General features: G+C 42.9%; 3 protein-coding genes across 4 annotated transcripts; 2 read left to right on the forward strand and 1 right to left on the reverse strand.

Annotated features, from left to right (window-relative positions):
* Nucleotides 1-225: 225 nt before the first annotated feature.
* Nucleotides 226-5,285, reverse strand: ccdc62 (coiled-coil domain containing 62). Its single transcript, XM_079178841.1, has 13 exons — nucleotides 4,891-5,285; nucleotides 4,759-4,799; nucleotides 4,544-4,687; nucleotides 4,139-4,331; nucleotides 3,791-3,957; nucleotides 3,309-3,410; nucleotides 3,039-3,210; nucleotides 2,846-2,947; nucleotides 2,177-2,265; nucleotides 1,193-1,293; nucleotides 849-993; nucleotides 484-675; nucleotides 226-356 (listed from the first exon to the last, which is right to left on the reverse strand). The coding sequence occupies exons 1-13, from the start codon at nucleotides 4,952-4,954 to the stop codon at nucleotides 294-296; spliced, it is 1,575 nt and encodes a 524-aa protein (XP_079034967.1). The 5' UTR covers nucleotides 4,955-5,285; the 3' UTR covers nucleotides 226-293.
* A 488-nt stretch (nucleotides 5,286-5,773) lies between these two features.
* Nucleotides 5,774-9,940, forward strand: denr (density-regulated protein). Of its 2 annotated transcripts, none has more exons than XM_079179585.1 (8): nucleotides 5,774-5,929; nucleotides 7,248-7,360; nucleotides 7,649-7,668; nucleotides 7,964-8,048; nucleotides 8,584-8,664; nucleotides 8,831-8,947; nucleotides 9,066-9,205; nucleotides 9,620-9,940. In XM_079179585.1, exons 2-8 carry the CDS (start codon nucleotides 7,258-7,260, stop codon nucleotides 9,662-9,664), a joined length of 591 nt encoding a protein of 196 aa, XP_079035711.1. In that variant the 5' UTR covers nucleotides 5,774-5,929; nucleotides 7,248-7,257; the 3' UTR covers nucleotides 9,665-9,940. The 2 variants fall into 2 exon arrangements, with proteins under 2 accessions (XP_079035711.1, XP_079035710.1); XM_079179584.1 differs by having other exon boundaries at nucleotides 7,964-8,047; nucleotides 8,574-8,664.
* A 413-nt stretch (nucleotides 9,941-10,353) lies between these two features.
* LOC306710678 (hydroxycarboxylic acid receptor 3-like) lies at nucleotides 10,354-11,346 on the forward strand (the record flags this gene model as incomplete). The annotated part of the gene is made up of 1 exon (XM_079179320.1): nucleotides 10,354-11,346. The coding sequence occupies one exon, from the start codon at nucleotides 10,354-10,356 to the stop codon at nucleotides 11,344-11,346; it is 993 nt and encodes a 330-aa protein (XP_079035446.1).
* Between the last annotated feature and the right edge of the window lie 1,202 nt (nucleotides 11,347-12,548).

Genomic DNA, 12,548 nt, shown 5'->3' on the forward strand with positions numbered 1-12,548 from the left:
TGGTTTCACGTCTCACCCACTCCACACAATACAGCCTTTAACGATCTGAAACACGCTTTAAAAAAAACACATATGTACATAAAAACAGTATGCAGTGGCACCGAAGATCAAAGGAATACAAAGCTACAAACTCTTGACACGACAGACTGTTTATCACTTCACTTCCCTGAGACACAGTTCAACCTTTAGCTGTGTGCACACAGGTTCTGTTGTAACACTGATTTTGAACAACTGACTCTGAATTAAATGCTTAACAGTTTATTACATGAAGTCACTTTAATAAATACTGAATATCAAGCTGTCCAGGTGGCTGACTTTAGGAGAGGGCAGGCTTTGGGTGGAGTGTCACTGAGTGTCTGTTGGAGGAAAACAAAATAAAGCTGTTATGTCTTAACACACCCAAACTACGAGGAGGAGCAGAACGTTTTACACCCTCGATGCCACACCTCATGAACACAAACCAGCATCGTGAGACTCCTCTACCTTGGTTGGCTGGTGCTGGTGGTGATGGTGGAGGGACGTCTGGCACCTGTGGGAGTAAAGGGGGTCGGTGGCCCCACAGCTCAGAGCAGGAACGCTGTGACTGAGGACTGAGCCGCTGTGCTCTAAACCCACCAGCCGCCTGGACTCGTCCAACAGCTGCTGCAGAGAACAGCTGGACAGCGGGTCGTCACCCTGGAGAGAGGAGGAGGGAGGACATCTTTAAATGATCAGCTAAAGGAATAGTTCAACACTGGAGTGGAATTATCCTCATTTATCTTTTTATTGGATTGAGCTGGTTAGCTTAGCTTAGCATAAAGACTGGAAACAGGGGGAAACAGCTAGCCTGGCTCTGTCTCTGTTCTTACATCGATGGAGTGTGCTGAGGAGACTCCCGGCCCGCGCTGATTGGCTGCCGGTGGAGCGGCGGCGTCACGTAAAGGTCTCGTGTTCTTCGCTCTGAGTGATGAAGGCGAGCGGCGGTCCAGACAGACGCAGCGCAACTCGTCCTGACTTGAGACACAAACGAGGACAAAACATCTGTAGATACGACAAGATTCACGTCAACACGTCTCCTCTCTATTCTGTTTAACACATGAACAAAGAGTGTGTGCCTACAGCGTCCACAGTGATCCCCTTGTTAAGCCAAAATATGAAACCCTCGACGACATCATGCATCCACTTCTGTTTGGTGTGTGTGTGTCCTCTTCACCTGTCGGGTGTCCCCTGACCGCTCCTCTCCCTCAGAGACTCTCGAGAGCTTTCCAGGTTCAACTGCAGCAGCTGCAGGTCGTTCCTCTGATTCTCACACACCTGCAGAGCACACGAGCAGATTCATTCATTTACATTTCAGAGCGTCAGATACAAACTGTCCTCCAGTTCAAGGTCACAGTGAAACAGCAGCTCTTTATTCATAATATTAATATATATAATAAGTGAATATGTGGGCGATTAAAGTCACAAGGTGGATAAATAAAATAAAAATCTGATTTCTCAACTTGAGTGATTAGAACTTTTTACGTATTTCTTATTTCACTTTGGACCGTTGGACTGATTTACAGACTTTTTATATATAACACTATATTTATTATACCATACTATAAGTCTATGTCATGTTATGCCATTAAATTCAATATTAAATTAATTCATAAATAAGCCGATGAAATAAATATATAAACACATAAACTATATACTATTAACTTTATTGACTCATTTTTATTTATATATTTAATTATATTAGATTATATCTCCATACTATACTATATATATAATGTACTATATTACAACATTTCACTTTATACTGTAGCTTAAATCCCATAATTATACTTAATATATTATGTTACATTATATTTCTATATTTACACAAAAACCTGCTGACTTTGCTGCTGATGTTAGTGATGTACTGTTGATGTTTAAAACCCTTATTGTGATATAACATGAGAAACGTGAGGACGGACACACTCTGTTGTGACTGTGGTGTGGTTGACGTGAGTCGTGACGGAGAACAGAGACGAGAGTCTGAGGAACGCTGTGGAACCAGAAAGACGCCTCAGAGCGAGCAGCCGGAACGAGGAAATGACGTCATCTCTGAACTGTAATCTAACAACTGGAGAAGTGTTTCTTTTACTGAATATTCTGTCTACTGTTGGGACTCTTTTAGTAAAGAACGTGAGACTTCACATATGAGACGGCGTACCTGTCGTAAGCAGCAGAGCTCCGACATGGCGCGGTCCTGTTTGGAGCGAGCGAGCTCCAGCAGCTCGTCTCTCCAGCGGTCTCCCTCCTCTGGTGACAGACATCAAAACGCTGCACTTATCTCAGCAGGAACGACACAAATTCAGCGACTGCACGGATCAAAATCAAGAGACTGCAGAGATAAGACTGCACACGATTCTTCAGACCAACACCACTATCTCCTCACATCATCTTCACCGCTCACACCAACTACTGCAGTGATCACTCGGTCTTGTCCTGTGACTCTTTCATTAATAATAAAATGACAAATGTTTTGTTTCCAGCTTCTCAAACGTGAGGATTTCTGCTTTGTACAGTTCTCTAGACTAGATCATTCATTTATAGCTACATCCCTGATGAGCATCTTTTATAGGGCTGAATTCTGTTGAGTTTGCGATCACTAAAATGTGTTTTGTTGATTTTTCACAGTGTTTATATCTCTTTGTTTAACCAGCAAAGGACCAAGATAGAAGCACCACGAAGAACATCAAACACAGAGGTTAAAAAACTTCAAATAAGATAAAACATACAGAGAATAATCAAGGACCACAAAACAGTATTTCCACCAAATCACTCATTAACAAACACGGGCAGCTTGCGAGAGGACTCGTCGTGCTGCAGTTTAATGTACCTGACAGAACCAGATCTCTGCGGAGCAGCTGGAGCTCCTGTTTGAGGCGGATGATCTCTTCTCTCTGAGTGCTGCTCTGTGTTACCTGCTGCTGCAGCTCCTCTGCACCCGCAGGACAGACACAAAGACAGGCCCTCAGAAACCATTACAAGCTGAATATATTAGAAAATGTTTGAAGAAGTCACCGGTGTACCGTTGAGGTGGGTGATCTCGTATCTGGACTCTCTGTGGCGGCGTTTCTTTTCCTCAGAGTCTCTCAGGAGTTCACTTTCCCGCGAGCGGCTCTCCGTCACCGTCGTCTCCAGATCTCCGAGGCGCCTCGTGAGGTCGACCACGTGACCGGAGGCCTCGGTCACATCTTTGTCCTGATGGGGGGGACAAAATAAAAGTCCCAGGATATCAGAAAGCATACAAGATACAAAACTATGATATATTTATGGAAGATACAAAGAAGTAATAGTACCTTGAGTTTGAGCATGGAGCTCAGTTCCTCCTCCCTGACCTGCAGGGAGCCGACTTGAGAGGACAAAGCCATGACGGTGGAGTTCAGACTCTGGTTCTTCTCCTAAGAGACACAACAGAAACGTAACCCTGAAGGCTGAGATACTGAGACTGTTTTCTACCACAAAGATACATATTACAAGCTTATGTTTCCCCCAAACAGACAATTCTTACTGTCAAAAAATCCCATGAAAGGACCAAAACCAACTAGCATACGAACCAGCATTGTGTGGCTTATATTCTCATTTTCGCTTATTTGTGACTGCGTGTATCAAAGTGTGCACATAGAATACTACACAGCCTTCTCCTTTAACTATCACCAAGAAGAGAATCTGATCAATGTGATAAATGTACCTCTGGTTAATCAAAACCACCAGCTCTACATCTGTCCTATCTCCACACAATACAGTGAATATGAAATGTGTATTCATGTTTTAATTGCACCTCAAAGTCTTGACATTTCTGGCTGACGTTCTGCTGCTTCTGTTCAAGCTCACAGAGCTGCTGTTGAGCTGCGCTGAGCTCCTCCTGGACCTCCTCCTTCCTGGTCTCCACCACCCACACACGTTTGGTCAGGACTCGGATCACCTCGTTGCGTTTCTGCAACTCCTCTGCACAAATAAGCACAGAAAATGATGTTCTGAACGTTGATTGATGGACAAACACGAAATAAATTAAACATATTCATGATGTATCGTTCAACATAGTTTGCAGTCTTGATGCTAAAAGCAAGAAATAGTGATGGAGGACTGGATCTGTATCAAATCAGAGAAGATATCCTTGTGTCCTCACCATCCAGACGGGCACACCTCTGCTCCAGGGAGAGCACTCTCTGGCGGTCTTCTTCCCAGGCGTGAAGCTGCTTATGATGGGAGGCCGCCATGGCGTTCAGCTCCCTGTCCCTGTCCTTCAGCTCGGCCATCAGCAGCTGGAGCTCCCTCCTCTGCCTCTGGATGGTGGAGCCACTCGGGTCGTTCACAGCGGACTTTTGCAAAGCACACAGAGAGAGAGAGAGAGACGCGTAAAGCTAACGCCACCATAACCCGGCCTGTTTATAATATTTCCTAAAAGTAGTTTGTGAGTGCACAGCTGTCTGACTCTCGTGTGTCATGGTGGAGCTTGTAAGCCTGCACATGAACTCCAAGATACATTATAAACAAGGAACCTGGAGTCCCGCGGGGCTACATTTAATCCCACCTCGGTGTCCTGCAAGCTGGGGGGACAGAGTGTGTCCGCTGGGATGCGAGGTGTACTTATCGCCCACTGTTTGTCCGTCTTGTCCATCTTGGAGCTGCTTAGGGCAGACGCTTGGCTGGCATCCAGTGAAGCGCCACCATTTTTCTGAAAAATGACATATACACACATCACAATCAGACACTTTTTATTTAGTATTCAAGAGAAATGTCACTGACCTTTTTAACTGGAGTGCTGTGCCATAACTCAGCTGAAGTATCTGAAAGTCAAAGAAGACGTTGGATGGTTGAAACCTTCTCTAATATGTTTCAAACACAGGACTTTAACGGGGTTGTTGTTTGTTTGTTTACCTTTTGACCAGAGCCAGGCTGAGGCTCTTCCACCTGATGGCGACAGTCTTTTCCCTTCGTCCATCACATCATAACAGCTACAAACTAATATTACAATTCCTTCGTGTTGTTGCTCCAGTTACCCCCCGTGTTATGTTACCTTCATTGTTGTATTGAGCTTGTTTGGGGCATCTATTGGGGGGCATGCTAGTCAGCTAGCTTAAGTTAGAAAGGCTAAAGTTAACTAAAACTCTGCAAATTAGGCTCAATAACTTGAGCGCTTGTGTAAGTTAGCTGCACGCTTCAAACCACATTTAAATATCGTTTGCTGAATATATAAATGTATGTAGAAAACTTAAACGACTAGTTAGCTAACGTTAGCTTCGTGGACAGTTTAACTTTTTAACGTAAACAAGTAAAGTGGGACTGCACGATGACGTTACGTGTGCTCGACCTCCGGTCGCCAGGGGGCACTGCTGCGCATCGGCGCTGCGCATCAGCCAGTTAACGACAACTAAAACATGTATCTAGAAAACTTAATGGCTAGCTAGCTAACGCTAGCTTCTAGGACAGTTTAACTTTTTGAACGTAAACGAGTAAAGTGGGACAACGAGGCTTGGACGATGATAATTATTTTTTTTATTCCTTGCTTAATTCGAATACTCAACCGAGAAAGGCCACAATATGCTGTTAAAAATAGATTTTATTTCTCCAATTAATAATATTTAGTCATACATACATTCTGTGCTCTTCTGCAGAAACGTCACAATAAATGTTTTTATTTTATTTATATCAGTTTATTTGGAACATTTCTATCAAACGGGTGAAGTGTCGTGTGTTCGTCCTCCGGTCGCCAGGGGGCGCTGCTGCGCGTCGGCGTTGCGCATCAGCCAGTTAACGACAACTAAAAACAAGAAGCGCCACTAGGCGTGCTCAAAGTACGCCAACTAAACCTTATATTCAATAAGGATGATTTTCTAAAAGTCAAAACTAACGTTAATAATAATAATGCGAGCGGATTCACCGACGGGACATCAATTTTAAGAGTATATTTCGCAGGGTATGTAACTCTTCTTCTGTGTCTTTATTCCGGTTGTTTTAACAGCAGTTAGCTCGTGCAGTTAACAGTGCGTTAGCTTATTTAGCTTTAGCATGCTAAGCTAAAGCCCCACTGACGGTGACAGCTGGGTGAGTCAACGGTTAACCTGATGAATGAAGCAAAATAAACTCGGGGATATATTTACAAACGAGGCACAGTTGTGCCTCCATTGTGATAGTGTCCATGGTACCTGTGATATTTAAATAAGACATTACAACACGTGTTTGTAGCTAAGCGATGTAATTAATGTAACAGCCGCATGTGTTAGCCAGCTAAAGCTAGTTCTTGTGCTGACTTCTTCTGATGCTACCAAGCCAACTGTTAGCTAGGCTAGCATGATGAGATATTGTCAGGAGCCTGGTTCACTCATGCCCACAGTAGAGTCTGATAATGACACACATGAAGACATTATTACTGCTCTTTAGGTTTAGCTGTGGAGCGGAGGCTTGAATCCTGAAGTTATATAATGGTGTTATTTACTCCAACCTACAGATTGGTGACTAATTAAAGGAAAACGTACACTATTCATCCACAATATTTTTTTAATGTATAGATAGATGGGTAGTTAGTTGGGTGAGTAGTTGGATGGGTAGGTAGATGGGTAGTTAGTTAGGTAGGTAGGTAGACAGATGGATGGGTAGATAGATAGTTATTTTATTAATCCCGCAAGGGGACATTTGTTCGCTACAGCAGCATTTATGGTACAGGTAAGCAATCAAATAGTAAAAAATAACAAATATTGAGTCCAAAAATGCACAATATATGCAATGAAATATAATATTAACTAACTAAACAGTAGTGCAAAGATTTAACCAAACAACAAACAAACAAAAAAGTGATTTATTGCAGTGGGCAGGGATATATCAAATTTATATATTTTATATATAAAAGCTTTATTTTATCAGGTGATCTTATTGAGATATTTGTACCTGAGTACAGCTGATAGAAAGAAAAGACGACCACAGCCAGACAACTGAAAGGACTTGAATCATCAGACACTAAATAGATTTTAAATATAATATTATTTCGTCCCGTGGAGAACATTGTCTTACATTTTGGTCCAAAAATCTTCCATCAGTGTTCAACTGGGTTAAGATCTGACTGGTGACTGTACAGGCTTTATTATTTTATTCACATTATATTAATACTGAAAGATTCAGTGAGCCCCGGTGCACGTTGGAAGCATCTGTCTCCACGCTTAGATTCAGGTTTTTCCTTTAATTTGTCTATACATGTACACTGTGCTTACGATACGTCTTTATTTCTGTCTTTTCTTCAGATCGTTTGTGATGGCTACTACTGAGATGGAATCTGGTTCTTTGGAAAGCAAACCAGAACACGTGATTGTTCACCGTGACCCAAAGAACCCAGTGAAGGTCCTTTACTGTGGAGGTACGGTTTATACTCTTCATTTAGTGCGGCACACTACATAAATACTAGATTTGCTGACTCGCTGCTATTAACACCACGAACACTTCACCGTGTAACTTTATCTTTACCTGCTTTTGTATACTTTCTATCTTTCTTCTATTCTCATTCTAGTTCTATATACCTCTTCTTCTTATTATTATAATATATATATTTTTTCTATCTTTGTGCTGCAACATCTGAGTTTCCCCTCCGGGGATCGTTGGAGGTTTATCTCGTCCTTACAAGTGTTTCTTGTTTGTTTCTTTGCAGTGTGCTCTCTGCCTACGGAGGTAAGTTTAAGGATATTCTGTTCTTCTCTAAAGCATCTACAAATATCTCATTTGTGATATCAGATTCAGCTTTATTGGCCAAGTACGAGAACACATACAAGGAAGTTGACTGATTTAAAGTTGCTCTCACAGTAATACAACCGTTTCCAGGAAAAATAGAATTAAGGACAACAAAGCTGACATATATCACACACATCACAGTTATGTACATGCACACAGTGTCTGTACTCTAGTCAGACTGTCTGTTTGATCCGTTCTTTACGGTATAACTGACTCTACTCTGTTGTGTCTGCAGTACTGTGAGTACATGCCCGAGCCAGCCAAGTGCAGGCAATGGCTTGAGAAGAACTTTCCAGATGTGTTTGCCAGGATGACTGTCGGTGAGTATCATTCAAGATATGAGACGAAGAGTAAATGTGTGTGTGTATTGCTACAGGAGAGTAAACACTGTGGGGTTTCTGGATGTTATGGTTAAAAAACACAATTCAACCTGCTAGAAACTTGTATTTTTGGTTACAGACGGTGATTTATTTGGGTGGTGTTCAGCACAAATCCCATTTATTTATATAAAAATGTATATTATCAAAAGTCTTAACCCAAATGTATGAATGTGTGCTGTTGAGTCTATAAATCTATTATTTGTATTCAGAGTGAGAAGCGACTTCATATCTCTTCAGGTCTAAAGGTCTGTAATGACGTCAGACTGAAATATAAATACCTCTCTGTGTACTCTGTGTACTCTGTGTACTCTGTGTACTGTGGGCTCACGGGTCAGCAGAGAGGCTGGTCTGGTACTAGAGAGAGAGAGAGAGAGAGAGAGAGAGAGAGATGGAACTCATCCAAAAGGTATGAAGCTGTGCTGCCAGGCTGGTTTTGACGTGTTCCTCTTGTCCCTCTGAACCACTGGCCCGGCAGCGAATGCACCCAATCAGGAGGTCGGCTCTGGAGAAGCTCCCCCTGTAGGCGAGGAGGAGGAGAAGAAGAAACAGAAGAGAGGTAGGGACACAAATGTTTACCTGGAATAGACTTATTATAGGATGTTGTTGTTTTAAATATACGTACATTATTCCCTGGTGTCAAAGGAATGTACTTTTCATGGTTAAACTGCCTTGTTTGAGTTGTGATTAAAGTGTATTAAAGACTCTGATCTGGTTTGTTTAAGGCGGGAGAGGACAGATCAAACAGAAAAAGAAGACTCTTCCTCAGAAAATCACAATAGCAAAAATCCCAAGAGCCAAGAAAAAATACGTCACAAGAGTGTGCGGCATGGCAACATTTGGTAAGAGGTTTCTATTGTTGTTGTTCTCACCGTTCCTCTTCATGCTTTATTCTTCTCTGATGTGGATTGTGTGTGTGTGTGTGTGTGTGTGTGTGTGTGTGTGTGTGGTTTCCTCCAGACATAGAACTTAAAGAGGCTCAGCGGTTCTTCGCCCAGAAGTTCTCTTGCGGCGCCTCGGTGACGGCGGAGGACGAAATAATCATTCAGGGAGATTTTACAGACGACATCATCGACGTCATCCAGGAGAAGTGGCCCGAGGTGAGCCGGCGGATATTCAAACGGTTCATCGCTTCAGTGCTGTTTGTTTCTCCACTCGTTTCCCTTTTCACTGGATGAGGCGGAGCTGGCTGTGAATTAGTCATTTTGTGTTGGAACCTCTCTGTAGCTGCACAGTTTGTTAATGAATGTAAGAGGAGAGGAGGGATCTGGCTCCCATTACTGAGCTCAGATCTGTCCTCACACGTGGAACTTTTAACTTTACCAAACAATAGTTGAATAATTTAGACAAAAAAACATTGTGTTTGTCTTTTGCTTTCAGCCCCAAATCTTTAAACGTGTCACCAATATACGGTTCCACTTTTTTTAAAGTGGCTCAATAACAAGAGGAAGTATCCATGTGTATTTATACTGATTATTTCTGTACTTGATTGTTTGTCTGCGTCTCTGTTTTAGGTGGACGATGAAAGCATTGATGATCTGGGAGAAGTCAAGAAGTGAAGACCAAATATGCACTTTTACTGAAACGGATGTGACCTGTAACGACGACAACAAGCTGGCCAAATGTACACATTAAGTCATTTTATACCTATTTTATTTACTGTTCATAAAAAGCTGCGGACTTGGCCACTCACTTGGCTTCTTCTTTTCTTTTTTTTTTCTCTTTTTTGTTTTAGTTATTAATAGCTGCTTTCTCTCGTTCGGTATGACGTGAATCCCTCCCAAAATGTTCTTCACTCAAGCAAAAACTGTAGGCTAATAAATTTCAGTCTCCTTCGCCTGTACGCTCTTCTTTCCAACTCTTGTTTTTCTTTTTCTTTTGTGTCTATTTTAAAAAAAAAACAAACAAAAAAGCATTAAAAAGGATTGTGAGGACGAAGTCACCTGCTTTATCTGAGTCACTTAAATGGCCGCAGGTTACTTGTTTTCCAGGTTTCCCGGCCGCATCCCCTCGAGTGAACCTTCTCCTCCGCATAATAGTTTTATAATGAAGCCGCCCTCCCCAGACAGATAACATTTACGGTTGTTTCCTCGCTCCTCTGGGTCAATACCGCTTCCCCAAAGATAACGCCCGCTGCACAGATGTTTGCATGAGCGCAAACACGGCTCCCTACCTCAGCAGTCGGCCGGTACAGAGCGTCTGTGCTGACTCTGTTCGGAGCAGCAGGTCGTTTGTTTTTACGCCGAAGATGAATCTCTCGACGTCGGACGAGTGCTGCGCCTTCGAGTCTCCCGTCCTGGACCGGGTTTTGCCTCCGATTCTGATCTTGGAGTTCATGTTCGGCCTGATGGGGAACGTGGTCGCCCTGTGGATGTTCGTCTTCCACATGGACACGTGGAAGCCCAACTCCGTGTACCTGACCCACCTGGCCGTGTCCGACTCCATCGTGCTCTTCTGCTTGCCCTTCAGGGCCGACTACTACCGCCGCGGGAAGAACTGGGTGCACGGCGACGTCTTGTGTCGCATCCTCCTCTTCCTGCTGGCGGCCAACCGCGCGGCGGGAATCTTCTTCCTCACGGCCGTGGCCGTCGACCGGTACTTCAAGATCGTCCACCCGATGAACCGGATCAACCGAATGGGTCTGGGCCACGCCCTCTGGGTCTCCCTCGGCCTCTGGGCTCTGATTTTTCTCGCCACCGGGTATCTTCTGGCCAACGAGCACTTCTACTACAACGGCAACCGGACGCAGTGCGAGAGTTTCAACATCTGCATGGGCTTCAGCCCCCTCTCCACCTGGCACAACACCTTCTACGTCACCCAGTTCTTCCTGCCCACCGCCATCGTGGCCTTCTGCACCGTGCGGATCACGTGGCAGCTCCGAGTCCGGACTCTGGACAAGAGCGGGAAGATCAAGCGGGCCGTGCAGTTCGTCTCGGCCGTGGCTCTGATTTTCATCACCTGCTTCTTTCCCAGCACGGTGTCGCGCATCGCCGTCTGGATCCTCAAGGTGTGGTACGACGAGTGCCGGTACTTTGAGAAGGCCAACCTGGCGTTCTACACGTCGGTGTGCTTCACCTACTTCAACAGCGTCCTCAACCCGGTGGTGTACTACTTCTCCAGCCCGGCCTTCAGCGGCACCTTCAACAAGCTCCTCAATAAACTGCTGAGACGGAGCAACGACAAAGATCAGACGGATTCAACTGAGGATGTTGTTGCCACTATTGATGGTAGAAGGGTTTAAATACCTGATGATGCTGTAGTGAATGCATTAGCCCCGTTAAAGGCCTGGCTGCTGATAGAATTACTATTATCCTGGTTTATAAGTGTAATATAATGTAGGAAAGAGGTTTTAGGTGCCCACCTAAAATGATAATTAGCAGCTAAGTGTTGTGTACTTGTATACATATAACACAAACCCTTGGGAGGGTTTTAATTGGAGCAATTATTTTTAATGATAAATAATTCTAGTTGCACGGTGGCCTCGTCTAATATACACTGCAAAATGCTTGTAAAGGTAACTATCAGCTGAGTGATGTGATGTGTGTTTATCCAGTTCTTTGTTCACATACGTTACATAGTCGATCTCTGACCATCTGCAACCAGGTAGAATATTATTTACACCACAAATCAGTTGAACAGCCGGAAGGAGGTTTTAAAGATTTCTGTGTCGTTTAAGTGTCGATTAACACACAAACATCCAACATCCACTGCATCGTGTACTGAGACACCATGAAGGTAAGCTGTCATCCTAAATAATGTAAGAGCAGAATATTCTTTTATCATTCTGTGTGCAGATAGATACTTTCCCAATATTTGTGTCCTGTCAAGTTTTGTTTTCGGTAAATAAATTAAATATTAGAATAAGCAACAAAAAAAAAATCACATTTTACTGTTTGTGTCGCTTTTATTGAACACATGAAACAAAAGAAGAACTTGCAGAGAATACATACATAAAATATACTGTAGTATAAAAAACGACCAAAGAGTAAAGACTTCTAAAATAACTACCAAATCAGACGAGATACAAAGTATTTCCCAACAAATAATTCTTGCTATATCGGAGGGACTCTTATTCCACCTCTACAATTAATATATTTACCCATAAGATTGATGTCTTAAGTCCTTATTTTACCTAACAATACCAAGTACTTAAAGTTGAGATACTAATTTATTTTGCTTTGTGATAATTCATTATTTTGCTTTACGGTACTATAATTATTTAGGTTTCAGTCATTATTTTGTGAAAACTCGTCATATGCTTTGCTCTACTAAGTCACTACTTTGTTTTGTAATAAATCATTATTTTATACAAAGTAAAATAACATGCAGGATCTTTTTCTTTTAGTCATATTGATTTTTTAATCAGATTCTTTTACTGGTGGATAAAGACCTTTTAATCTGTTTGTGCCGTTGTCCACTGTGTTCCGAGTCTTTTCCCCCGAA

The sequence above is a fragment of the Pholis gunnellus genome (assembly GCF_910591455.1).
Source record: "Pholis gunnellus genome assembly, chromosome: 18".
Taxonomy (NCBI): domain Eukaryota; kingdom Metazoa; phylum Chordata; class Actinopteri; order Perciformes; family Pholidae; genus Pholis; species Pholis gunnellus.

Coding starts and splice junctions, on each gene's coding strand:
- denr (XM_079179584.1), top strand. CDS start 7,258: ATGGCTACTACTGAGATGGAATCTGGTTCTTTGGAAAGCAAACCAGAA. Junction 7,669..7,963: donor TGTGCTCTCTGCCTACGGAG/GTAAGTTTAAGG, acceptor TTGTGTCTGCAG/TACTGTGAGTACATGCCCGA. Junction 8,665..8,830: donor GAAGAAGAAACAGAAGAGAG/GTAGGGACACAA, acceptor GGTTTGTTTAAG/GCGGGAGAGGACAGATCAAA.
- ccdc62 (XM_079178841.1), bottom strand. CDS start 4,954: ATGGACGAAGGGAAAAGACTGTCGCCATCAGGTGGAAGAGCCTCAGCC. Junction 4,688..4,758: donor ACAGCACTCCAGTTAAAAAG/GTCAGTGACATT, acceptor GTCATTTTTCAG/AAAAATGGTGGCGCTTCACT. Junction 1,294..2,176: donor AGCTCTGCTGCTTACGACAG/GTACGCCGTCTC, acceptor TGTGCTCTGCAG/GTGTGTGAGAATCAGAGGAA.